Raw genomic sequence first — 24,898 nt, forward strand, 5'->3', positions numbered from 1 at the left:
GGCAGTGGAAGCAGTATAAGATATATTTTCAGCATAATGCCTGTAAAATTTGGTGACAGGGATCAGATCTGTGGACTTCCTTTTAACCTAACTGAAGCCTTTCCTAAAGTTATGAAAATAATTCTCTAAAGATTAATCTAATGTTAATTGACAGTGCAACTTGGCGGGAGCTATCAAAGAATATTCTCCACGGCCTCCCTAAAGTTTATCTACAACCTCCATAGAATCTTAAAAAGAATGTTCCCTAAAGTTTATGTGACGGTGTCAGCGTTCTGAAATGTACTCATTGGGGAACTTTCAGAAAATATTCCCTAAGAGTTTCTTGAACATTATCCACAACTTTTACCATGGAACTATTGGAGAACTTCCAAGAACGATTCCTCAGCATCTCCTATAAACTACAACCTTCTCAATGTAACCCTCAGAGGGTTATAAACCCCTGAGAAGGTTTTTTTAATGGTTCAATGTAGGTTATCTACAATTTTCACACCAAAACATTTCATGAAACTTATGGGATGAGTCCTAGGGGTTCCCTGAAGATGATTAATAACTTTTGTGGGAACTTTCCCTAAAGGGCTGCTGAAGGTCTACTAATTTTATGCTGTAACACCTACCAAAAATTCAGGAAATGTTCCATAAAAATTTATCTACAATGTTCACAATGTAAATTATTGGGAACAATGCTAAAGGTTTGAATATAACTGTTAAAGATGTTCAAGGAGTTTTGTTTCCCAATGAAAGTGTTTTCTAACCTTTTAAACATTCTTTAAAGTTCTCTGAGAGTCATTCTCAATATGGAAAGTGCAATTTTCTGAAACTTGCTGTTCAGAGTTAAAACCAAAAACATAAAACTGGATAACATTAAAACAATAGCTACCGTTTTTCACCAGTGTATTGTTTTTGTAAGCTATAGTTCACTGGTTGAAAGACCGGGAAAAATTGTAAACTTCGTAAACAAATGTGATCGCAAGTTCGGCGTGAAAAAAGTAGTGACTTCATTCTGCCACAGGGAGGCAGTAGGTCTCTGAAATGTGTGTCAACTGACGGGATGAAATAGAAGAAGATTTCCCCGGAAGTCTGTTTGCAGCTTTAGGAGGCAAGTATGAAATCTGTTCAATGGAAATTACAATTCTTCGCGTCATTAGAGCTCTTTACCAAACTGAATTCAGTCGTTTTTTTAACGGCGCATTGTTGTTAAATAACCTTATAGAATAGGTTCAGAAAAATAGATTTTAAACCTGGTCGGTAGTAGCAGTAGCATTAAGCTAGCTTAACCTGAGATTTCGCGAAGAGAAATGACTTTTTCACCTTATATTGCTTATGGACAATTCGTCTCTTCGTTTTCAAAGCTACTGAATATACTCAACTGCTTAGCACGCTTTGTTATTTAATTCGGCTTAGTTTATTACAAAGTTCTCTAAGAGAGAGGGTAATTTCTAGATGTTTCGTACAACTGTTCATAGGGCATAGCAGAGAAGTTCAGAGGAGTCTGTTCTGTTTGTGATACAGTCACTCAGTGAGCACTAAGCATTAACCTCCATTTCTTCTGTTTTTGCTTTTTTGCCACGTTTACTTTTTCAGCTCGTCAAATACATTTTAATATTAGGGTAACATACCCAGAGTAAGTAGGAGATGTCATTCTCCAGCCATTTATTTTATTAAAGAGAAACGCATGTATAAATCAGTCAGTTGCAATGTGAATTGGAGCCTCAATCTGTGTTTTTTGTGCCACCAATGACTGCAACAGATGACATCATTTTCTGATAGAGAGGAGAATTTATGGGTGAGGTACAACAAGTTTCTCTCAAGTCCTGCAGAAGGAAGGATAGCTTCAGACATTCCTACTGCCACCTTTATGTTGGAGTGTCATGTTCTCATGCTGAAATCCTGTTAGTTTTATTCCAGATGAAACAGAACAAACGTCTTCCAAAACATAAAAAAAAAAATTTCATCTCAGTCCATAAAATACATTTCTAATAGTCTTGAGAATCATGTTTTTTTTGTTTTGTTTTTTTTTTAGCAAATATGTTAACCTTCCATGGAAATCTGGTAGGCACACCAGTTTTTCCCTCTAGTCTGCCTTTCTCAATGTTGAGTCATGAGTACTGACCTTAACTGAGGCCTGGTGCTTTTGATGCTGCTGTGAGTTCTTTTATGAGTTCCTGGATTACTTATTTAGAGTTATTTGGTTGATTGGTCACTCCAAAGGAGGCTCATTACGCTCCAAATCTTAGAAATGGTTTTATGACCCTTCCCAGATTGAGTAATGTCTTTGTTTGGCAGTAAACTGGCAACTATGACTCAACAGGCTGGCAGGGTGGTTTGTATGGGTATTTTCCCTAAAACAAATAAAAGCATTTGGTTGCATTTTCTGTCTATTCGGGTGGCATTCTGTAATGGTAGATGATGTTTCACTTCTACTTGTATTTGACAGTAAATGTGAAGTATAAACTTAACTGAAAGTTAAGGCAGGTGCGAGTTATTCATTGGTCTTTGTGGACCAATGTTACGTTTTTTTCCTTTTGCCCGCCCAGCAAGGAAATGGAGAAAAATGAAGAATCGTCCAAAAGCAAAGGCAGCAGAACGCTGCTTGTCCGCCACTTACCGGCTGAGCTCAATACGAACGAGAAGGAAGACCTCCTGAGGTATTTTGGTGCCGAGTCGGTTCGAGTCTTTTCAAACCGTGGACGTTTGGTAGGTCTTTTGACCCCTTTGCATCCTAAAATCTGACTTTTATGTCCTACATGAATTATTTTTTTCCTTCTTAACAGAAACATGCGGCTTTTGCGACATTTAAAAGTGAGAATATGGCAGTAAAAGTGAGTGTCTTGTGTCCAAAAGCTACTAAATATTGTTTTCTTTGCGTGTACAGACGTAACTAATGTTTTCTATGAGTTTGTGGTGGATGATGGTACTCACCTTCCCATCTTCTTTCTTGTAAGGCCCTCAGTAGGCTCCATCAGCTACAGATTCTGGACCAGACCCTTATTGTGGAGTTTGCACAAGGCCAAGATAATTTAACAGTTTTAAAGGACCCCCCGGTGTCAGATGGGTATGGTTTTCTGTAGTACATCGCCCTCTCCTTCCCATTCAACAAATCTTTGCCCACTTCTTATTGTTGCACTGATTTCCTTTGTGAAGACTCTCACAAGTTTCTGGTTTCATCTCTTCTCTTTTCCACACAGTCATGTCAAAGAAAAGCAGAAGACACAGGAGTTCAAACAGCCAAAAATCCCAATCATAGAGACTGGCGTTTCTCCTAACCTCGGGTAAGAAGGACTACATGCCGTAAACTAAAGGGTTACTGAATTATTTTTGAGTTTTGACCACATTTTATGAGCTATAAAAGAAACTACATACTAGACATTTTAGGGAGCCTCTGTACCTGAAATATGTGAAGCCTGCAGCCTCCACCTCAAAACTACCTCGGACATTTCAGTGTGCTCGCATGACGTGATCCTTAACAGTTGTCAAGGTGTCGTCAGTTCGCTCTGCAGAAACTGCCCATAGGCGAGCTGACAGTGAACCTGGAAGAGTATCTGAGAGGCATATTTGGGAGCTGTCAGACACCTTGTGTCCAATTAGATAGCCGGGCTGCCACTGAGCTCCTGACAGGCAGCCTGGCCTGCCAGTTGACGGGACCAGGTGCTCTTTGATACCACTCGCTACGGTAACAGCACACTCTCGTTGCTGCAACTCTTATCTTAAGCCAACTTCCAATTTTTAAAAAAATCTTTTGTAACCTTAATGGTTGCAGGAAGATATCTTTCCATTGTATCTTAAAGCTGCTTGCTGAAAAGTAAACGGAAATAGAATCACCAGTCTTTACCCATTACCTAAAATGTATAGTATCTTTTGCATTGTGTCGTTTCAAAAATGATGGCGGGATGGAGGGAATTCCTAAAGCACACACAAATTAGGGATACGAAATTCCACATTTTTGCAAAATAAAAGTTTGTATAAATCAACCTGTTTAAAATTCACAGGTTAATTTGCTGGTTCAACACGATCGACCAGATTAAAATGTAGAAATCCCATCTTTTCCCAATCGGTCAATGTGGAAGTTGGTACTAAATAAATAATGCAAATAATACTCTTTTCAGTCCCTCCAGGGTGTTTTTTAAATTATTTTTATTTATTGTTGCGGCCTAACTTACTGATTTTGCAGCACCTTTTCAAAAAGTAGCTTTTTTTTAAAGCTTCATTTTTGCCACAACATGGTATTACTAAAAAAGTTTAAGTTTTGAAGTAGTTAATACTTAAGGTGTCCATAACAATTTCAAGTACCTTTGTGAAATGGCACCCTTAATTCAACTGAAGTCGTCTTGAGGAGTTGTTAAAGTGACAAAGAATAATTCCATTTTGGTCAGTGAAGTTAACATGAACTGTATACAGAATATAAGCAAATCTACAGAACATCTCAAAATGTGTTTTGCAAAAAAAAAAAGGAGGCAAATGTTCCCCGTAAGTGTAATACTTACAAGATATAATTGCTTGAAGGCTGAAAACAACCATTATTTTTTGTCTCTAAACATATAACCGACAGCATTGCACGTCTGTATAAAAGTGCAGAGTTGGATTTATGGAAGCGATTTCCCGATCAGGCTTTTACTGGTCCATGCTGAGGTCTGATCTGGCACCTTTCATTTTTATTATTCCTCCCCCCTCCCCTCCCCCACAAGAACTTAAACAAATTCCAACTCATCTGTGTAAATCGCTGGTCTTTTAACTCCCGTCTTTGAGGATCGGTGTCCTGCCACGTTTAGATGTCGCTCTGCTTCAACACAGCTGACTCCAATATTATCTCAAAAACAGAAAAGAAAATCTGATTTTTTTTCCTGATTCGACTTTCTAATCACCAGCTAGAACCAGTAGTAGTTGATCTGATTGGTGGATGACTCGTTATGCTTGGTGTTCACGTTCCCTCTCCTCTTTTCGAACCCTTTAGGATGAGATTTCATTCAAATCCCACGCTGAAATATTTATACCCACCGCCCTCCAACGGCGTCCTCACAAACATAACGCATGCCCTCATCGCTGTGCCAAAGTTTTATGTCCAAGTGAGTAAACACCGCCTCTCCTCAGTTCTCTTTATTTTCCATCCAAGAGCATGGATATGCAGATGTGGAGAATCTCCATGTCTTTGTGTTGCATTATATTCCTTTCGGAAATCTGTTTTTCAAAAAAATAAAATAAAATGTTACCGAAGCAAAAAGCATTCAGTCTTCAGATTCTGATTGTGAAACAGAAACACGAATCAGGAACAAGTGTGCACAAGGTTTCTGAGCACTGGCCAAGCTCTTAAGGATCAAACAGCAAGCGTTTGGCTTTTCAAACCCAATTCGGAGAGCAAGTATTAATAATAAACCGTAAGTGGGAAGCATGAGTTATGGGTTTAGCATTTCCCTGGGAGCCGAGCTGCATCTCGTGTCGGCGTCTAGGTGGTGCTAGTGCGCCAGCCGATCGGCTCTGCTGCACCTCAGGTATCTGTCTTCTGCTTCAATCCCACCTTGATCCTCGTATTTGTATGCAGAAGTCGGCCGGTCTGTTTTACATACGGAGCCTGCGTTCCAGGCTGCCTGTTTGGGGAGCCGCAGTGTGTTTATGCAACCGGCTTGTGTTAGGATTCCTCACACGCACGCACACACACGCACATTCTGCTGTCCCTGTTTAAATGCGTACATATCTCACATCGAAACAGGTGCTTCATCTGATGAACAAGATGAATCTGCCGTGCCCGTTTGGTCCCATCACAGCAAGGCCGCCCATGGTAAGATTCCGGACGTGGTTCCTGAATACAGAAATGGTGTAACTGGTTATACTGGGTCTCGCAAAAGCATTGAAACACTTTGATCTCACCAGTTTGAGACAACAGGAGGTGCGCTTCCCATAAAATAATTAGCATTTATCTGTACAAGCAGATATATTGAACATCTCCACTTCTTCCTCTTCTTCCTCTGAATCTTATATCATTACAACATTTTGCCTTTGACCCTCACAAATGTGATGCATTTACTTGGGATAGGCAATATGGACCTAAAGTTCTATCACAATATTTTGTGGTACTGTTGCAATTACAGTAAAAGTGACTATAAGAACTACTTATTAATTCTGTTTTAGGTCATTGTTAGACTTGTGTAATTAGTGCCAGGTCTTTAACACATTAATTTAGATTAATTAATAATTACATAGGCGTTGGCACATAACACAGTATATAAAATTTGTATTTTTTTACATACAAAGGTTCCAGACGGAACCATATATTCACTTGTTTCTGGTACGCCAATAAATCTGACGCACAAGCGACATCTGCAGACAACACATGGATGGAGAAAGTCCAAAGGGAGTTAATTTGTTGTTCAGAAAATGATCTGATGGGATGCTGGAAAATACTGTCATTGTGTGCAAGTTTAGCTAAAATGAGTTAGCCTTTTTTTTTTTAGCTACTCAAGCCTAAAATAACATCTCAATGCTAAATATGTTGCAGCAGCACAGTGCTAATTTCAGTGTAAACAGAAGTATTTTTTTAAGAAGTTGTATAAATGATCAGGGGTTCCTGAAATTCTTGAACGCTAAATGGCTATAGAAGCATTTTGTGCCATTCTGATGGTTGAATAACCTGAAAAACAGATTAAAAACTACGAATCTTTATTATTGAGCTCATATATTCAGTAATTTTGCAGCAAAAGGGGTTTCCTGACTTGAAAATATTGCTTATTTTGTTGATATACACTTTTCGAGGAATTCATTAGCCCTTGCAATTAACTCGACTAAAGATTTCAATCGAGTCTCACCGCAACCTTTGATGCGTGATTTTTTGTTGTTGTTGTTGTTGTTGCAGTTTGAGCTCTTGCCTCCTGCTCCACCCTTCCCCATGCCTCCTCCTCTGCCCACTGACTACCCACCTTTACCAGAGGAGGAGATGGAGAGGTCCAGCGAGGAAGAGTCGGAATATGAAAGCGGGGATGAAGAAGATAAGGAGAGGTGAGGAGAGGATGCAGGCATCAAATTAATATTCATAGCTGTTGTTTCATTGTGTGTTTAGATGTTGATTGTCTTTTTTTTTCCCTATACATGTTAGTCATTTTTTTTCTCCCTCTTCCTCCCCTTGTTTTATTTGAGGATCGCACGTTTGATGGGTCTGGTCAACCAAGCATGCAAGAGGCCCCTGAGACCAAAAACAGCTTCAAAAAGGAAGAAGCCCAAGATCAAGGACCTGCTCTACGCTCCAAAACCAGACTCTCAGAGGTACGCGGCAAGCACTCAAGCGTGTCACAGTCCTCAAACATGATTTATCCGGATGCCGTATTCATGGCTCAGTTAAAGCACAGGGCAAATAATAAAAGAAAAGAGAAAACCTCTCCAGACGATCCGTCTTCCTCCTGGAGACGGCCCCGTGTGGCTCAGCGACTTGTCCTTGTTCCACATTCTCACACACCTGCACACCGCCTCCCTCATGAACAGAGCGCAGTCTGCTTTCCCGACTATAAATACATCTCCTGGCCACGTGTTTATCCGACTGTGGAACATCTCAGCTTTAGAAAAAACACAAAAAAATGCCTAAACCAACCATACATCATCCAGGTTTGCTGTATATTCAGTTTTCTCTCTGTCTCCCTCTGTTCCTGTCGGCCTCAGTGCTCCGGCGCTGCAGCCCTCCGACGTGTTTGAGAACCCGAACCCCGCCGGCCCCAGGAAAATCGAGTTCCATATTTCGGTGCCAGAGGCGGCAGCCGCCGCGGAGGGAAGCGGCCGAGCCGATGTCGACGTCGAAGGTAGGACTTTTTGACCCCCGAGCTTCAGGTGTATTAAAAAAAAGCACTGATTATGGTTGGAATTAACAGGAAAATAAAGTTTGGTGACCCAGAGTGAAATTCAATATCCAGAGAGATTGAGTTTACTTTTACAACCAAGGAATTCACTTCATTAAAGCAGCTTCAGGTTGGGAGTCCTTGCATTTACCCTGAAATGAGACTGGTGAATTATTTATAGTTATAGAAATGAGTGTGCAGTTCTAAAGGACAAACGGAGAATAAAGAGGAGGTGGTTGGAGAAAAGTACAGTGTCTTGAAAAAGTTTTTAAAGGGTGCAGTGTTATGTAAAGTTGACTTTTTTTTTTAATCTTTACATCAAGTTATGTTATTTCCTCACCAAAAACATAGCTGGAGTGTTGCTTTGATTCTTTCATGTATGTTTGAGAAATCCTTAAATCTCCCTTGGCAACCATTCAACTGTGAAAAACGCCATGGTGGATGTAGCAGCGCTTTTGAGAAGTTCTTCCTCCGAGCTGCAGTTTCCAAGCTTCTGAGTTGCCTCCACCTCGGCTCCTTCAGACTAGCCAGCAGACAATTAGCAAACACCTGGTGGAGCTGCACATAAGCTGAGCTCATTATACAAACTACTTCTCAGTGCAATGCTGCTGAAATGTTATTAAAGTGTTGAGATGACTTCCTGAAGGCGGGGTTTCAGAAAGAGACAGAGGCCCAATTTCAAGGCCTTAAATAACAAAATCAAAATTCTTTTTAAGTCGTATGTGATACAAATGAAGGTAATATAATTACTTGATTATGCTATAAACTGGCACTATGTGTCAAGAAAATTCATGATATTGCCCCTTTAAAACCTGACTATCATATTACAACCACCAACTTCCAAGTTATTTTATTGAGCTTTTAATGAAAGGCGAATAAAAAGTTGTACAAAGTGTAGGTTTTTTAAATTTTTTTATTTATCTCTCCTTCCTCACATGCCCCCTTCATTACTCACTTCTTTTTTCCCACCTGACATTCCTGCTGTAGACAGATGAGCCATGAATGCTTGATCAGTATTTTGTATTTTATTATGAGCACTGATAATTTGAACTTAATAATGCGCAGCATCCCCTTTTAAACTGAACGCTTCGCTTTAACCGTCTCAGTTTTGTGAGTAACAACGCTCACGGCCTGGAGAAACGCAGCGTTTTGTGATGTAGCCTGCCTACATCACAAAACGCTTCACTTGCTCAAGTCAAAAGCTCAAAAAGGCTCTGGCCTCTCATCAGTGGAGGAGAGACAGAGCAAGGCTCCAGCTTCTCTACCGTGTTTTTTTTTTGTTTTTGTTTTTATCACAACGAGCCAAGAGATGATTTGTCGGTCCTGTTGACACAAGTTCAAGCCCCGACTAGAAGTGGAGTCTGAGCCGAGTGTTACACGGCAGCGCTTCAAAGCAGAAAGTTGCAGCAGAAAGTTTTTTTTTTTAAAGCTATTATCTGCGTGAACAAACGTCTTTGAGGACACAGTCTGTGTCTCCTGTCATCTCCGGGGTTCCCTGCTTGCCTTATCTCCCCTCTCCTTGGCTTCGGCTTCACTCCTGAAAAAGTAAAACAGATCTCAAAGTCGTGTACAAAGGATTTCCTAGAGGCAGGGAAAAGATAAACTCTGACAGGTGGCTTTTTTTTTTCTTCTTCTTCTTGGATTAGTCTTGTTTTGGTGGACGGGGCGAGGGAGGGCTGATAAACAAGCTGTTTAAATAAGAAAAGGGGGAGGTGAGCGACCGATAAGGAGGACTGTAAGTTGGGAAGCTGTGATCTAGTGTTTATCAGAAAAGCTCCACGGCATTCTGCGCCTCGACACTCGCACACATACAACTCATTGATATGACAAACCATTCTCACCCCCGTTTCTGTGGATTTGGACAGGCTCACTGCTCTTTTCCATCTGCAGCGCATTCACGCACTGCTGAAAAGATTTATCCCCGCTACCTTCTTTCAAGACGAAAAACCCCCAACTACTTCTTTCAGTTTTCCAATTATTGTTAATTTCTCACTTTTTAAAACAGTTACATTATACTGAAGCCAAATCGAGTAATGTTCTGTAGAGGGATTATTTGTTTGCAAACACAAACTTTCAATGGTTACCGTAGTTACCCACATTTTATCTTGCTGCTTTAACATTAGCTAGCACGTTGTCAGCGCACTACAGCTATTCGTCATACCGTTATAAAATATGTTGCTAGTGAGGAGGATACGTCTTTATGACCCAAACACGTTACATGCAGGTGAGTGGATAGATGATGGGGAAAAAATAGAGAACAATGGATTTGAATATCATTTATTTATCCACAAAGGGAAATTGTTTATTTATTGAAAAGCTACTCAATCTAAAGTGTGAAATATTAGTACAAATATAACCATAAGTGATATAAAATTAAAAAAAAAAAAAAAGTAAACACAAGTGTGACATTGTAAATAATTCTAATATGACTAAATATGAAATCAATAAAGTAAAATGTCTCAAACTTCAATTACTAGGAATATTGAAGCAATTTTGTTCACGTTGAGATGCGTCAAGTCCCTCTAAAGTTGAGACAAGCGTATCCATGGTGACAAAGGGTACAGGTGTGAAACCTTAAAAGGGTTTTCCTAAAACTACCAATTTTCCTAAATAAACGGAATTCATATTTATCTTGCAAGGAATAGAAGAAGTACGATCATTTATACCTACTTTGTTCACAAGAAGTCATTTTGACTGCAGGGAATTTTGCTCTGTTCTGTCTCAGCTTTACTGCCCAGGCAAAATTAATATGTGATAGTTTTTAAAGAGTATAATCTAATAGTTTAAGTGGTCAGAATAATATAGTCTTGCTTTCTTTCTGCAGGCGACATGCGCAGTGCACTGGGTGCAGACGCAGCGTGACGTCGACTGTTAGTCGCTCTCTGTCACCATCTGAAAATATGGGACTGATTGACGGGGGTTTTTCCTCTCTTAGCAGATGAGAGCAAGAGCGCCCCCAGCAGCACCGCTCAGGAAGAGACGGTGACTGAAGGTTTTGGGAAGCTCTACCCCAGCGCCCAGACCAGCCAGCAGCAGGACGAGCGCAGCGACGACGAAGAGGATCTGGTGTCAGACGTCATCTCCAGGAAGGAGCTGGAGAAAGGCCGGCTGTCCAGAGACGGTAAGTAGTTACAGAATAATCCATGGAGCGTTTTCACATTATGGAAGCAAAATTTGGTGTGCAGTTGAAACCAGAAGTTTACATACAGTGAATACAAAGGACACCTTTACTTTTATTCTGTAATTTTCTGAAGTAAAAAAGTATTGTAAAAAATCAGACCAAACTGCTCTTGGTTTTGGTTGGTTTGAATGACCAAAATGATTTTTGTTTGCTAAATGCCACAATAATAAGAGAAAGAATATGTCAGAGATTTATTTATCGGTTTCTCCAAGATCAGAAGTTACAGAAGTTAGCAAAGCTACTAGGATATAACAAAATTATCCTTCAATAAAAGGATTTAGTTGATTGCAAGATTTTTGTCAGCCAATTTTTGGTAGAAAGAGATAAAGGAGACGGGCCTGCCCACAACGTGACGCTGCCACGCATGTACTTCATAGTTGGGATGGTACAAGCATCCCAGTTCTTCCTCCAATTGTAGCGATGGTCGTTATGGCCAAACAGTCACAGTTTGTGGCTGGTCCTTGCAAACTGCATTTTTGGCTTTTTATCTTTCTTTTGAAGTAACGGCTTCCACCTTGCTGAGCGGCTTTTCAGCCCGTGGCGGTACAATGCAGAACCCGCGTTCTGCCCGAGTGGTCGGACAGTCCCCCCGTGTCTACACTTACAATTGTTTGATCAAACGAACGCGACATCTTCAAGCATCTGGAAATTCCTCGCAAGCACACACCATCCATGGATGTTGGATGGATGGATGAATATTCTTCTAGCGAAATGCAAAAAAACATGGAAACATAGCGCAGTGAATTTAATTTTCAGCCGAACTCATCACACCACTGACGAGAGACGGAGAACAAACAACCTGCAAAATTCTGTAAAGTCAACAGACATTAAAACGCCCCTCGGAGGGACGCGTTTCGACTCGCGTACGTGCTCCCAATGACAACATTCCTCCTTTCATGTAGGTATTGCAGAACAGCTGTAACGCTCTAATTTCCTCCTCGCACACTTCTGTTGAGAGGTGATGCAACAAGCGCAGGATGCCGTAGTTCGTTTGAAATGCATATTAGAATAAACCGGGAGTTATTCTGAGAGACGTCGCGGCTAAACAACAACAAAAAAAAAGAAAGAAAAAAAGTAAGAATTTGCAAACTGTGGGAAAAATCAAACCTGAAACCAGAGACTAGATGAATCCCTCCGTGAAGGAGGAGATGCTGGGGAAAGTTTAACATCAGCATGAACTTTTTTTTCACCCCGAAGATCTAAGGCTCATTGTGAACGTCATTTAACAAACAAATCGGCAAAGTGTCACTTGTGTTGAAACATTGTTTCTGGAAAATATTTCCAGAAAAGGTGACGAATGAAATCAACCAAACCTTCAATGGATTCAGACACTGGAGCACAGAAAGGGTTTTCTGTACCTGTGCTTGTTCTTTTTTTTTTTTTTTTTTTACTGTTTTATTCATCTCACATCAATTTCTCTCCTCTCACTCTCTCTCTCTCTCTCTCTCTCTCTCTTTTTTTTCAAACAGAGATTAAAAGGATGTCTGTTTTTAAAAATTATGAAGCCGGCGAGCCGACCTGCAGACTGTACGTGAAAAACATTGCAAAGCAGGTGGAGGAGAAGGTAGGTCCAGCTGTTGCACGTGACCCACTTTCATCCATCCTTCCTGATTTGTTTTTTTGTCCTGAACACTCACATGTATGAGCACAGGACTCTTTCTTCAACTTTTCCACTTTTATCACATTAAAACTGTAAATCTGAGTCTGTGTTTCATGTGGAGTAACACACAACTTAAAGCGGACGTAAAAGGATTTATGTTGTTACAAATACAAATCTGAAAAGTGTGGCCTGCTTCTTTATTAATTGTTGTTTTTAATGTGACAAAATGACAAAAATGTTCAAAGAAATTGAATTTTTAAATTTTTTTTAGAATTTCATTAATTATCTTTCATGTTTTCCAGGACCTGAGGTACATCTATGGGCGCTACATTAACCCGTCGTCAGAAGCCGAGAGAAACATGTACGTAAACAGAAATCTTATTTGACATTGCGCCGCAGTTTTCTCCTGTTTTTAGGGCTATTTTTGGCCCCGGCAATTATTCCGCTCCTCCCGAGAGCTTCCCGTAATTTGTGCTGACTGTGCCTGGCATTTTTTAATAAGTATCCGCACTAATACTGAGATCATGAGGGACATTAAGATGCTGGTGCATCAGCACTCCCTCAAACAGATTTGGGCCAGACTCCTGTGAGAAACAGGAAAGGGAGAATCTCTGCCTGGGGCTCCGGCTGGCCTTTTCCAACCTGTGGCTTCATCTTTTCTGTATATTTCTTTTAGTATGGAGGACCAACCGTGCCAATAAATTCATCATTAATAGCTGACAGGTGTAACCACATTTTGTAATCTTTCAAGAAAAGAAAACAGAATTATATCATTAAGTATTTCATTGTTTCTTTGCTACTGTTTTTTATTAAATCATTTAAAATTTGTCTCTAACTGAACTCTGATTGGCTAAACTGCACAGCTAGTTAACTTGCAAATCCCTCTTTGCAACAGAATTGTTTACTCTGATTTGTTCTTTAATAAAGCTCTAAATTCATGATTAAATGAATGAATTACTTAACTTTTGAATAAGAAACTAAATATTGAAATAAAGATACAGTTGATTTTTGAAAATTATCACATTCCTAAAATAATGGCCCAAGTAATTTTTTGCCTAAAATATCTTTTGGCATAAAATGACCTAAGCCATTATCTTAGTAAGATAACAATATCCCAGTTTTAATTTTCTCTTTTACTTGATCTTATTTGCTTCCTTTTTTAACATTTTTTATTTTATAAAATTTTTTTTTTTACACTTTTGACCCTCTGCATATTGCATCATAGCTCTAACTTTTAATTTTTAATTTGGGAGAGCACAGTCTGCAGTCGTCATCTCTTCTGACAGAAATGATCCAAACATGATGCTTACTGAAGCAGACGGGCCGCAGTGTCGCTGCAGAGTGCTTATTTTATCGAAGGTTGTTGTCATCTGTGCTGTCCAGGATTTACTAAAGTAGGGGATGTGTTTTATGAACTGCTTCCAGAGGAGAAAAAAAAAAGGCTTTACGGACACATGCCCATCAGCTGCAGATCCTGTCCTGAATGCTAAATAAACTTTTAAAGCCTCCTGTTGCTTGTCTTCGGCAAAAATCAATTGTCGGGGATTTAGAGCCCGCGGGTCGTTGGGCTTTGCCGACCCATTCGGTTTTATGTGCTCACAGGAGCAGATAACATTTCCCCGTGTCGCACCAAACGGAGCGCGGCGTTAACGTTTGAGCCGGGCGGGCCACGAGCGCGCAGCGGATAATGATGTCGTTCCTGCTTGTTCTTTGTTCCCCAGGTTCGACGTCGTGTTAATGAAGGAGGGGCGGATGAAAGGGCAGGCCTTCGTAGGACTCCCGAACGAGCGCAGCGCCGAGAAAGCCCTGCGGGAAACCAACGGCTTCGTTCTCCACGACAAACCTCTCGTCGTCGTATCCTTTTATTCCCTCCCCCTCACCCCTGCGCTCCTTCTCGCAGGATGAAACGAGAACAAGGCTTTTAAGAGGAGCGTAACTGCAGACTTTGTTGGGGTTTAATTAATTTTTGTTGTGAAGGCACCCAGACACGCCGAGAAGTAAAAGTTGTTTGGTGTGAAAATGTTTGTTTGCAGTCCAAATCAGGACCTTTTTCCAACATTGCTGATTGAAAAAGTAAGCAAGCCCGAACACATTTTACCTGTGACTAAAGCAAAAAGAAAATCACAGGCAGGACGTGTATTAAAGCGATGCAGGGAACAGGTGAAGTATTTTTGGTTTATTAAGTGAACCCTCCCCTCCACAGATGTTTTGTTGGCTGTGCCCCTCAGTGCTTTCAGGAGGATGAGGACTAATTTCTGGCAGCTTTGAACCACCACCTGCTCTTCCTTCTTTCTCGAAGCTAATTATGCATCAACTTTTGAACCTGTCACAGGGAGCAAGGCTCCTGATTTTGACGCTGTTTTAATGTGCATTTCGCAGCGAGTTAGCTTGGAGACAGCATTGTTATGTGCCCAGCTCAGACTTTAACATGCTGGATCTGAAAACGGCACTGTTAGAACTCGATAGCATGGCTGACATTGGACCTCAGCACATATTACACACATATAGATATATGTAAAGCAAGGAACTGGTGGACATGCGGAAAATGACAGGATCCACAATATCTTTGTGAATGTATAACTATATCTACAAATATAGTTATACATTCTTTATCTAAATTGCCTGAGCTGATTTTATGTAGGGCTATGACAAAAGAGGGGATTAGTACACATTACTGCCATGTTTTTGTTTTTCCTTCCTTTTCATAATTACGTACTACTTTGTGTTGGTCTGTCACAATCATTCCCATAACATACTTTGTTGTTGTGGTGTGACAAAATGTGAAAAGCTTCAAAAAGTCTGAATTCTAGCATAACTTTCGTTTTAGCTTAAATTGAGAATTTGCATAATTAAAGTTTTAGCATAAATTCCATATTGGCACAAAATCCATTTTAGCATAAATTCGGAATTTGCATGAATTCCGCTTTAGCATGAATTCTGTTTGTTTGCAGAAATTCTGTATTTGCATAAATTGCACATAAAGTTTATATTAGCATAAGTTACATTTTAGAATAAATTCTGTTTTAGCTTAACTTCTGTTTCATGATGAATTTCATTTTAGCATAGCCCTTTCTGTTCTGTTGTGATGTTTGCATTTTGCTGACCCTTCTGGGTAAAACACGATGCATTTTTCAGCTAAATGACAATTTGACTCTTTTTGAATGAAAAGGCAAAAAAGTCAAATTTCCTAGAGTTAATTGAAATAGAGTGCAAAAAGAAACGGGGATGTTTTGGATGTTTTTGAATTTTACCTTTAAAACGCATCAGAAAGTCAGGGCCGGTTTGCTTTCTTTGTGTTTGCAGTGAACCAGTATAAATTCATAGTTTGTTAAAGACTGGCTCTGTAACTAGCCACTCCGTCTGCTTGGAAAAAAAAAAAAAACAACCTTCCTGATGTTTTGGAAGATTAAAGCAGGAGGTTTTATCATCGGTGAAAATCTTTTGATAAATCACATCAACGCTTTTTATTTAACCTATCATCCAGGTGGCGACGCTATTATTAATCCGCGCTATTTTCGAAGCTGTCGCAGCTCAACCGAGGCAGTTAGAAAAACAAGGCTCTCATAAGGTCAGTTTTGGCCAGTGGTCTGCTGACCTTCCGAGGAAACGGCTGCGACCTTTCCTCAAATGAAATTTACACAAGGCAGAGAGCGTCGCTAGGGAAAAACGCTCAGAGCTGCATCCACAGTGCAGAGCCTCGGCTAGAACCTGACGAGTTCTGCGTCCCGCACGAGAAACGGATCTGCCCCTGGACAGCAACAGCTGGGTACGCTTAGAAACGGAGGTGGGTTTTCAGTGAGGCTGCATTATTCTAAATGCACATTTGTCGAAGCAGAAAGTGTCATCTACTTCTGAAATCCACCAAAGCACCTTAACTATAAAACTCCCAGCAATTTGCGAGATCCGCAAGACCGAAAGCAGACGGCACAAACGGCAAGAAGGGCCCGAAGCAGCGGTGAAACCAGCAGGTGAGAAACTCTCCCAAGCCTTTAAACTCTTATTTTTGTCCTTTTTCTCTGAAGAACAATCGCTCAAATATCCCCATTATATGCACCCATCTGTTTGTGTAGCACAAAATGTGTCATTGAAAATACTTACAGTTGTGTTTACACTTTATCTATTTAAGATACCAAGGCTGGAAAACCATTTGTATCCTTACGTTGACATATCCTTTGGAGGAGCAAAACCTCTACAGAGTTTAATTATAGTTACTATCGTACAGATAAAGCTTGAAACTTGTCTTGTAGTTTGCTGAGCATTATTTTTTTTCTGTAGCTTTTTTGTTTGTTTATTCCTACTGATTATTTTCCTTGTTTTGACTGAATAGGTGCTGGTCATCAGAGGCTGTCTTCTTCTTTTCTCACATTAATAAAAATATCCTCAGAGTGTCTGCTGTCATGTTTCTTTATTTTGTTCCCCTCTGATTACCGCCTCAGACACACATCTCAGCCAAAAGCATCATTAGTCCCAAAACTTGTCTTGTCAGGCGAGTAAGTATAGAGTGGGGGAAAAGGTATAAGATCTAAACGGGGCTCAGCAGCAGATGGTAGGCTGTCAAAACGGTGTGTGGAAGGGAAAAAAAAGGGAAGAGAAATGAAAAGCACTCCCGAATAGACGGCAAGCAAAACAAGCAGCCTGCAGTCTGTTTGGAAATTGTTGGGACTTGATAAGCTTACCTTTACAGTCCTTGGCCCCATTTCTCTGATTACAGAGCACAGATTTGGAAAAATAAAAAAAACCACAGGTGTGCCGTTTCTTGCAAATGCATTCATACCGCTTGAAATTTGTCATATTTCGACACTTGTTGACCTCAAAGTCCAATGTAATTCAATTAGAATTTTATGTCTGCAATTATGAACACAAACTTATGCAAAGACTTTTTCAGAACTGAGTTTTGCTGCATTAAAACCTGGAGGTGTCTCAGCTAGTGAACGGAGGGCATCTATGAACATGAGCTTTCAAGTTGATGCAGATCCTGAATTGGTTTTAGGTCTGGACTTTGACTGGCCCATTGAAACACATTACCTTGCCTTGAACTCATTTTTTTTTTTTTTTACATTTATTTGTATGTTTATCTCTTTCCTTTTATCAATTAACTTTTTGTCTTTGAGGTCTTTTTTTCCTCATTTCTACCCACATATAAACAGGTAGACCAACTGAAGGTAAAAGAAGGTACAATATTTTTTTGTATACGTCTATAATCTTGATTAAGTTTTGTTATTTATTGATCTTTGGAAAATACACGCTGTTGGTTGATATGTAGACTGAAAATTGAGGGAGTTTCCAAAATGTAATGCATCTACTTAGTTGGAAAAATATGTATATTAGGATTTTCCCAGCCATTCAAGGGAAAATTGGCCTTACTGATTGAGTGTTGCATTAGTTGTAACAAAGACATTTATTTTGATCTTCTAAATTTTGTTTAGGTGATTATTGTGCCAAATTTATCCATTATGTTTCTTTTGTTCATTATAGTGCAATAAACACATAAAACAAGCTGAGAAAGGCTAATTAATTGGCCAGGCTATCTACAACTGACAGCTGCTTAAAGATGAGAAACTGTCTTGTTGCTGAAATGTGCTATTTGAATAAAATTGACTCCATTCTCCTTTTCTTCTGGCCTTTCATTAAAGAGGCGGTATTATGCGTTTTCCAGGCGTGTAGTGCCATTTTGTAGCATGAACCAAGTAACTATGCTAACTTTTCCTAATAGCATAGTAATTTAAGCCTTGAAATTCGGCCTCTGTCTCTAAAAACTCCCGCTCTTTCTGAAACTCGGCCCTTCAGGAAGTCATCACAACATACCTGCTCTATTAATCCTTTAACAACGTTTTTAACAGCACTTCACTGAGAAGTAGCTCATACAATGAGCTTGGCAGATGCGCCGTTCCACCAGGTGTTTGCTAATTGCTGCTGGTGAGTAAAGAGGGCTGCTTTGTGAGGCGGAAGCTCCGAGGACGAATTGCACTTGAAGGCGGCGCTCAGTCCACAGAGGCATTTTTTTTTTTTTTTTTTGCACAGCTGAATGGTTGCCGTGGAACATGCATAAACAATCAAAGCTGCACTTCAGGTATGTCTTTGATAAGGGAATAACATGATGTAAAAGTAAAAAAAAAAGACAAAAGTTGAGTTTACATAACACTGCCCCTTTAAAAGAAACTGCTATTTAACATCACAGAGTAGGCAGCTAATCATTGGTTGATATAAAAGGAGTTGTCTGATTCAAAATAGGAAAACTATTTTAAAACGAGGCCTATGAGAGGTAAAACAAAAGAAAACAAAAAAAAGAACAAAGTAAGGAACAGTTTTATGCAACTTTATTTTTTATTTATTTTTAACGTCTCATTCAGTGCAGTGCATTAGGTCCCAGCCCCGGCTGTGAGCTCAGCCCTCCTCTGGTTAAAACCCAGGCATCCTTATCAATCACATGTGCTCGTCTGCTTCGACCCGCAGCTCATACTTCAACGCCACCGTCAGGGGAGAAGTTCCCATCTGTGCCCTACTTTGCCCGCCATCCCAACGATGACAAATGTGCCACCCGCCGTGGAAATATTGAGAGTTACCAGGACATTTATCAGGTAGCGTTTGAGCAATATGAAAGATAACCTTTTGTAAGTGGACGCAGATAAAGATGTATGCTCTGCCTTGGCTTTTGCACGGGCTTCATTTCAGCCTAATACCGCGACTCACCCAGGAGTAATATCACGATGATGCGTTTCATATTTGGGATTCAACCAGGTGTGCAGTCTGTTAGCTAGGCGGACTTTAGCTGTTGGGACTGCTGCATACATATGCTCACTTTTTCATACTAGTTCAGGTCTTTTATAAATATCAGCCTTCAGTTTTCATATTGCTTACTTTTGAGTGACATGTTTACTAAACTGGAGACATCAACAAGCCTCGGGCCAAAAGTCTTCTCATGATACCCCTGAAGACACCGTTTATGTCTTTCTCAACCCATGGGGAGGGTTCTTCTGGGAAATAAAGATGTTAAGAAATGACTTTCTAAGTTTTGCAATTTCACTGCTGTTTTTTTTTATTTTTTAAAGCACTCCCTCAATCACTGTAGCAGGAGTTTCTGTCACAACGCAGTAGACCACAACTCATTCAAAGGGTTTTAATATAAGTAAGATTCTCTTGAACAAAGAAAATGATCAAATAAAGCCCAACAAACCCAAGTCATCTCCCAGAACTGAAGAACGTGCGACATTCCAATTGGATAAATTGATTGAGTCGTTTTGTTTTTAAAATGTCATTATGAAGTATTAAGAATAGTTTAACTAATGGGCAATTGATCAAAATTGGCTAATTTCCTGTTGATCGGTTCCGATCGGTGATCAGCAGGTTAACACTGAATTAAAACAAAAGTTAGAAAAACACAAAGAAAGCAAATGAATTTAAACTACCTAGGTTAAATAAATAAATAAATGCCAGCAAATGTTAAAATATTGCATAAAAGTTAATAAAGTTGACATATTTGTGCTTTTAAATCCCACCGGAGCGGTGCTGTTGGGACATCTCACTTGGCATATTTCCAAACAAACAAAAAAACTAGATTTTCTGCGAATGCTAGTAAAGTAAGATAACCAACCCTCTGCACAGTTCCTTATGAGGGTATGAGATGAAAGTATTAAATCCAAATTCAAAAATTCCCCTAAAGGAAATTAAGTTCCCTTTTGGGAATCACTACATTAGTGTTGAGTGAATGTGGCGTTCTTATTTGCCTTGTACAGAACGTTTTGACGTTTTAATAAAAAAAAAAAAAAATTACATATTTTTTTCTAGTTGTAATCATGGGCCAAACAACTGTAGTGAGCTACAAAAGAAAGGTTGTAGAAATTATGATGCACCTTTTCATTTAATTTCTTCCCATTATATGTCAATTTTCTTGTTTTTGTATTTTCTACCATCAACTTTTTCTTTTTGACTAAAGGATTTTAGTTGTGTGCCTTAAAGTTTCACCTGTTTTACATTTCTGTCCATTTATCAGTGTGTTACCTAACTAATTCCTAAAAGGGTTATGTGACCGGTGAAGACGGCGTCTACATCCATGAGACAACGGGCGAGATGGGGCTAGGGTTGCCAGTCCATCACGGTTTACGCTCACATAAAATGCTAAGCAAATGTTGTAAAACCTCCAGACCCTTTGGATTCTACCACTGCAAACATTATGAAAAAAGAGCACAAGGTCAGTGTTCAGCTCTAAACAAAGAGGTAAGTCCTTCTCTAAGGAATCTGAACAAAACTTTTGACTCCTGAACAACATTGATGGGCAAGACACGACATTTGCTGGTGGTGGGACTTTTAACGGCATTCGAAGTGGCTTCTTGTTTCATCTATTGCTATTTTTTGAAACCGCAGCACTTCGATTAAATAAGAAATACAGAGCAAAATGTCTGTCAAAACATACCAGATCCTAGAAAACGCATGAGCTCTCCCTGACGTAGTCGATCTGTACCCCTTGATGACCTCTTTCTGAACTGGAAACCTTATAAACAATTGATGCGAGCCATTGAATTTCCCTCCCCGCTGGGAGCAACTTAACTGTGCCTCCTCTGCTGACTTCATAGGTGCAAATAGTGGGGATGACATGCACTGCTTAGTCAACTCTAAAGTCTGCTCATGTGGACGGCCGTACAAGTCTCGTGGAGAGTGACTGTCAATTCTAATGTATGCTTATTCATTATGGAGGGAGCGATGGCTTGATCATGCATATTTTATGCTTTTAAATCTTGCAAGTTTCATGAAGTTGTCCGAATGAGTAGCATTTAAAGCCCAACTAAAGTAATGCGGCTGAATAATTAATCCGTAATGTCTTTTAAAAGCTACGCCCAAGGTCACCAGCTCTGCTTAAACCTAAATGTTTGTTTACTCGTCCTGATTGTAGATTTCATTTGTTGATCTCGAACGCCCGATATGCTGGATTTACTCGTTTGCAGCCTGACAGAAAACCGAATCCTGCCGCCACACCTGAGCTCGGAGGAAGTCACGTCATCGAAGGCATGCAGACTTTTTCCACTGGAAACATTATGTAGGTACATTTGAAAATAGACCTGCAAAGGTACAAAATGCTCATCGCCAATGCAGGTCCCTCCCTTCGCTTTTCCGCCGCCGCCACTCGTTTCTCATCTCTCTGCCACACGCTGTCCGAGTTGCCAACTAAATCTCCGCCTCATCTTGTCCGCCGTAACCTTGTTTATTCCCAACAGTAGCATTACCGGAGCTGTAAAAGTATTTATGGGGGTACGAATGCGGGACAGCCAATCTGAGGCAAATCTATAAATCCTGGCGGTTGATTTCTCAGGGCCAGGAGTAGCAGGCCGGTGATCAGTAGTGTTAGAAAGTATTCCCCGGGCGGTTCTGTGTGACTAACGTGCAGAGGCCGAGCGGCATGCCAAACAGTCGCGTGGCGATGCTGTTGTGCCTTTTTAATATGGGTAAGCTGGCCTTCACCTCCAAAGAGAGGCACCGCCTGGCAATCCATCTAGCACGAGTTGCTATCATTAGCTAACACCCAACAGGGACCTGGGCTGAGGAAACGGTGTGTTTGTGTGCGGTCAGTGGTTTGTTGTAGTTGAGAATTTGTGGGTAGAAAAACCCGGAGTAAGCAAAACTCTCACTGTGTTACTTAACCGTAAATAGGTCATAAATGTTCAAACTTTTTGGGACCAACAATACGAAAGCAAGCTGACAATACATAGATTGGAATTTTAAAAATCAGAGTCTAGGGGGAAAGTGTCTTTTTACAATACAGTAGATTCTCTCGATACTTGGCCTGGGCCCCTTTTGCATGAATTTCTGCATCAGTAAAGTGTTTCATCAAGGCGATCAGCCTGGATCTCTGCTGAGTTGGTAAAGAGCCTCATGTTCCTTTAATAGCCATCTTATTTTTAGTTTTTTGCATGTTTTTTTGCATGTAAATAAGTTTACAGCGGGAGTAAGTAAGGTGCATCATCTTTTTCAGCATCTACTAGTCATGCCTTCCTTTAACCTTGTGCTCATCTCGCTGTCGCGCAGGCCAGGAGCTTCAGCTTCCATCTCTAATAAGATTTACAGAGAGAACAGCCGAGAGAGCCGGGCGATAAGTCTTGAGAGCTTCCCCCTTTACCCTCCCCAACCTCAATATTGGCAAGGAAATCAATGTGGCGAGCAAACCGACCGGCACATTCTGCAGTCAGCTCCTACACTACAAAGTAATCAGTGAGTTGAACTAATCCTGGAAGGTTCCCCCTTCTGTTGCAAAGTTAATAACAAAAGAGTCATCCCAGCCTATGTGTTGAATTAGGAATTAATCCTTGTACCAAGAGTAATTACTAGGCAGGGTCATAAAAGAAGTGACCTTGCAAAAGAAGTCTGCGTTTGTTCGTCCCGGCATTCAACAGGTGCCTCGCTCCACACGTAGCACTACGCATAGGGACAATGTCGTTTATCCCTGCTTAATGTTTATTTTTTTCCCCTTCACTCCTTGAGAACAGTGAACCCCAGAGGGCGGGAACCTCATCATCCACAATTTCTCACTTGTTTACATTAATCCCGTCTAGATATTCCCTCACTCCCATGGCAGCTCTTTGTAATTTGGTTCTATTGTCTCGGTTTTGATAGACAGGAAGACAACACTCGCTAATTAGCTTTGTGCGGGTTTGGAAATTCTCCGCTAATGCTCATTAATGGGAGTCAGGTCACCGATTAATACCTCACTGAAAGGTCTCATGTGGACGCGCTCCCTTCGAGCTTTCACGCAAACCCAAAGACCGAGCCGTTTGTTTTGTTATTTCGGGAGCCGAATGCGACTAAAACCGGGCGGAGTCGCACATGGACGCCGCAAGCTTTCTGCTGTCGTTTGTTGGCCCTCTGTTATTTGGCGGGGGGACAACACAGATAAAGCACACTCTTTGGTGAAGTCTGTCTGCCAGCCAGCTGTGAGACGTCATTTAAGTTTAGGACGGGTCAAGTGGTGTCATGTTTGGCTGAATCACACGCCGGTCCATCCAGCCTCTCCGAAGGAAATTGCCATTTATTTAGAAAATGCTGAAAGGTAAACACACTTTTCTGCAGAGTCCACTTTTATGAAACACTAAAGCTCCCCTGTTTCAGCCGGACTGCGGCTTTCATTAGTGCAGCTGCCTCAGCCTGTAGAGAGAAAGGAAAAAATGTTCTTCACACGTAGAGAGAAAAAACAAACTATTGACGAATATTGACCCACTGTGCTTTGGAAAAGTATTTGTACTGCTTAAACTTTTTGAAATGTTGTCACTTTACAGACAAAAACTATGGCATATTTCATTGAAATTTTACATAAAAGTAGTGAAAGAGAAGGAATATGTTAAATGGTGAAAACAAATCTAAAAGTGTCCATCGTGAGTTTGTATTTATTTCCCTTTATTCTTGTACTCCTAATTATAGCCCCGTACAACCAGTTGCCTTCAGAGTTCATGCAATTAGTAAATCTTGTCTTTTATGTATTTTTATTTTTTTTTACCAAACATTAACAAGCAAACAATATTATGAAGATGAAGGAACCCATCAGACCAGTTAGTGGATTATATAAAAAAGTTTAAAATAAAAATTGTTAACTCCGTTACTCTCAACTTTCACTTTCTGTTGATCCGTCGTGTAAAATACCAATAAAACAGAGAAGTTGGTGGTTGTAGTGAGACAAAATATGGAAAAGTAGGAGATGTGTGAGCAGACCTACTGTATATCATACCTAAATACATAAAACCCCACAGTTGCAGGTTGCTGTGTTTAATCTTGTAAATGGGAGATGGCTTACAGCTCTAGTAAAATTGTCTTTTTTTTTTTCAACGTCCTCCATGTTTAAAGTCGGATCATGTTTCGACTTCAGAGTGATGGACAAAGTTGAGATTGCTTTTTTCCAAGTAGTCAGCAGTACATAGCTGAGTATTTCAGAGGACTAGATGGTAAAAGTAATTCTTAAAGGGGAAGTATTCTGTGTTTTTCAAAGCACAATAGTCTGTTTTATAGCAAGATCAAGTGACTGTTAACTTCAGTTGTTATAAAAACGCTGTACTGTGTATATAAAATATAACTTTAAATAAATTTTACTTTGTAATTTAGTACATCAAAATTGGGCCTCTGTCATTTTAAAAACTCCTGCTCTTTCTGAATCTCCGCCTGCAGCAAGTCATCACAACATCGCTCCTCTATTAACCCTTTCACAATGTTTTTACCAGCGATGCACTGAGAAGCAGCTCCTATAATGAGCTCAGCAGACCGGCAGTTCCACCTGGTGTTTACTAATTGCTTCTGGCTAGTCTGAAGGAGCAGAATGGGGGCAGTAATACT

The 24,898-nt window shown here is 40.2% G+C and overlaps 1 protein-coding gene across 3 annotated transcripts; it reads left to right on the top strand.

The window, feature by feature from the left end:
• Nucleotides 1-1,024: 1,024 nt before the first annotated feature.
• On the top strand, nt 1,025-16,980 carry rnpc3 (RNA-binding region (RNP1, RRM) containing 3). Of its 3 annotated transcripts, none has more exons than XM_008438349.1 (16): nt 1,025-1,096; nt 2,535-2,694; nt 2,772-2,819; nt 2,943-3,052; nt 3,186-3,269; nt 4,949-5,060; nt 5,702-5,770; nt 6,842-6,984; nt 7,123-7,248; nt 7,639-7,775; nt 10,747-10,932; nt 12,462-12,556; nt 12,895-12,953; nt 14,314-14,446; nt 16,483-16,560; nt 16,719-16,980. In XM_008438349.1, the coding sequence occupies exons 2-15, from the start codon at nt 2,542-2,544 to the stop codon at nt 16,549-16,551; spliced, it is 1,524 nt and encodes a 507-aa protein (XP_008436571.1). In that variant the 5' UTR covers nt 1,025-1,096; nt 2,535-2,541; the 3' UTR covers nt 16,552-16,560; nt 16,719-16,980. The 3 variants fall into 3 exon arrangements, with proteins under 3 accessions (XP_008436571.1, XP_008436572.1, XP_017157228.1); XM_008438350.1 differs by having other exon boundaries at nt 16,920-16,980; XM_017301739.1 differs by having other exon boundaries at nt 10,750-10,932.
• Nucleotides 16,981-24,898: the final 7,918 nt, after the last annotated feature.

The sequence above is a fragment of the Poecilia reticulata genome, linkage group LG20 (genome assembly GCF_000633615.1).
Source record: "Poecilia reticulata strain Guanapo linkage group LG20, Guppy_female_1.0+MT, whole genome shotgun sequence".
Lineage (NCBI taxonomy): Eukaryota > Metazoa > Chordata > Actinopteri > Cyprinodontiformes > Poeciliidae > Poecilia > Poecilia reticulata.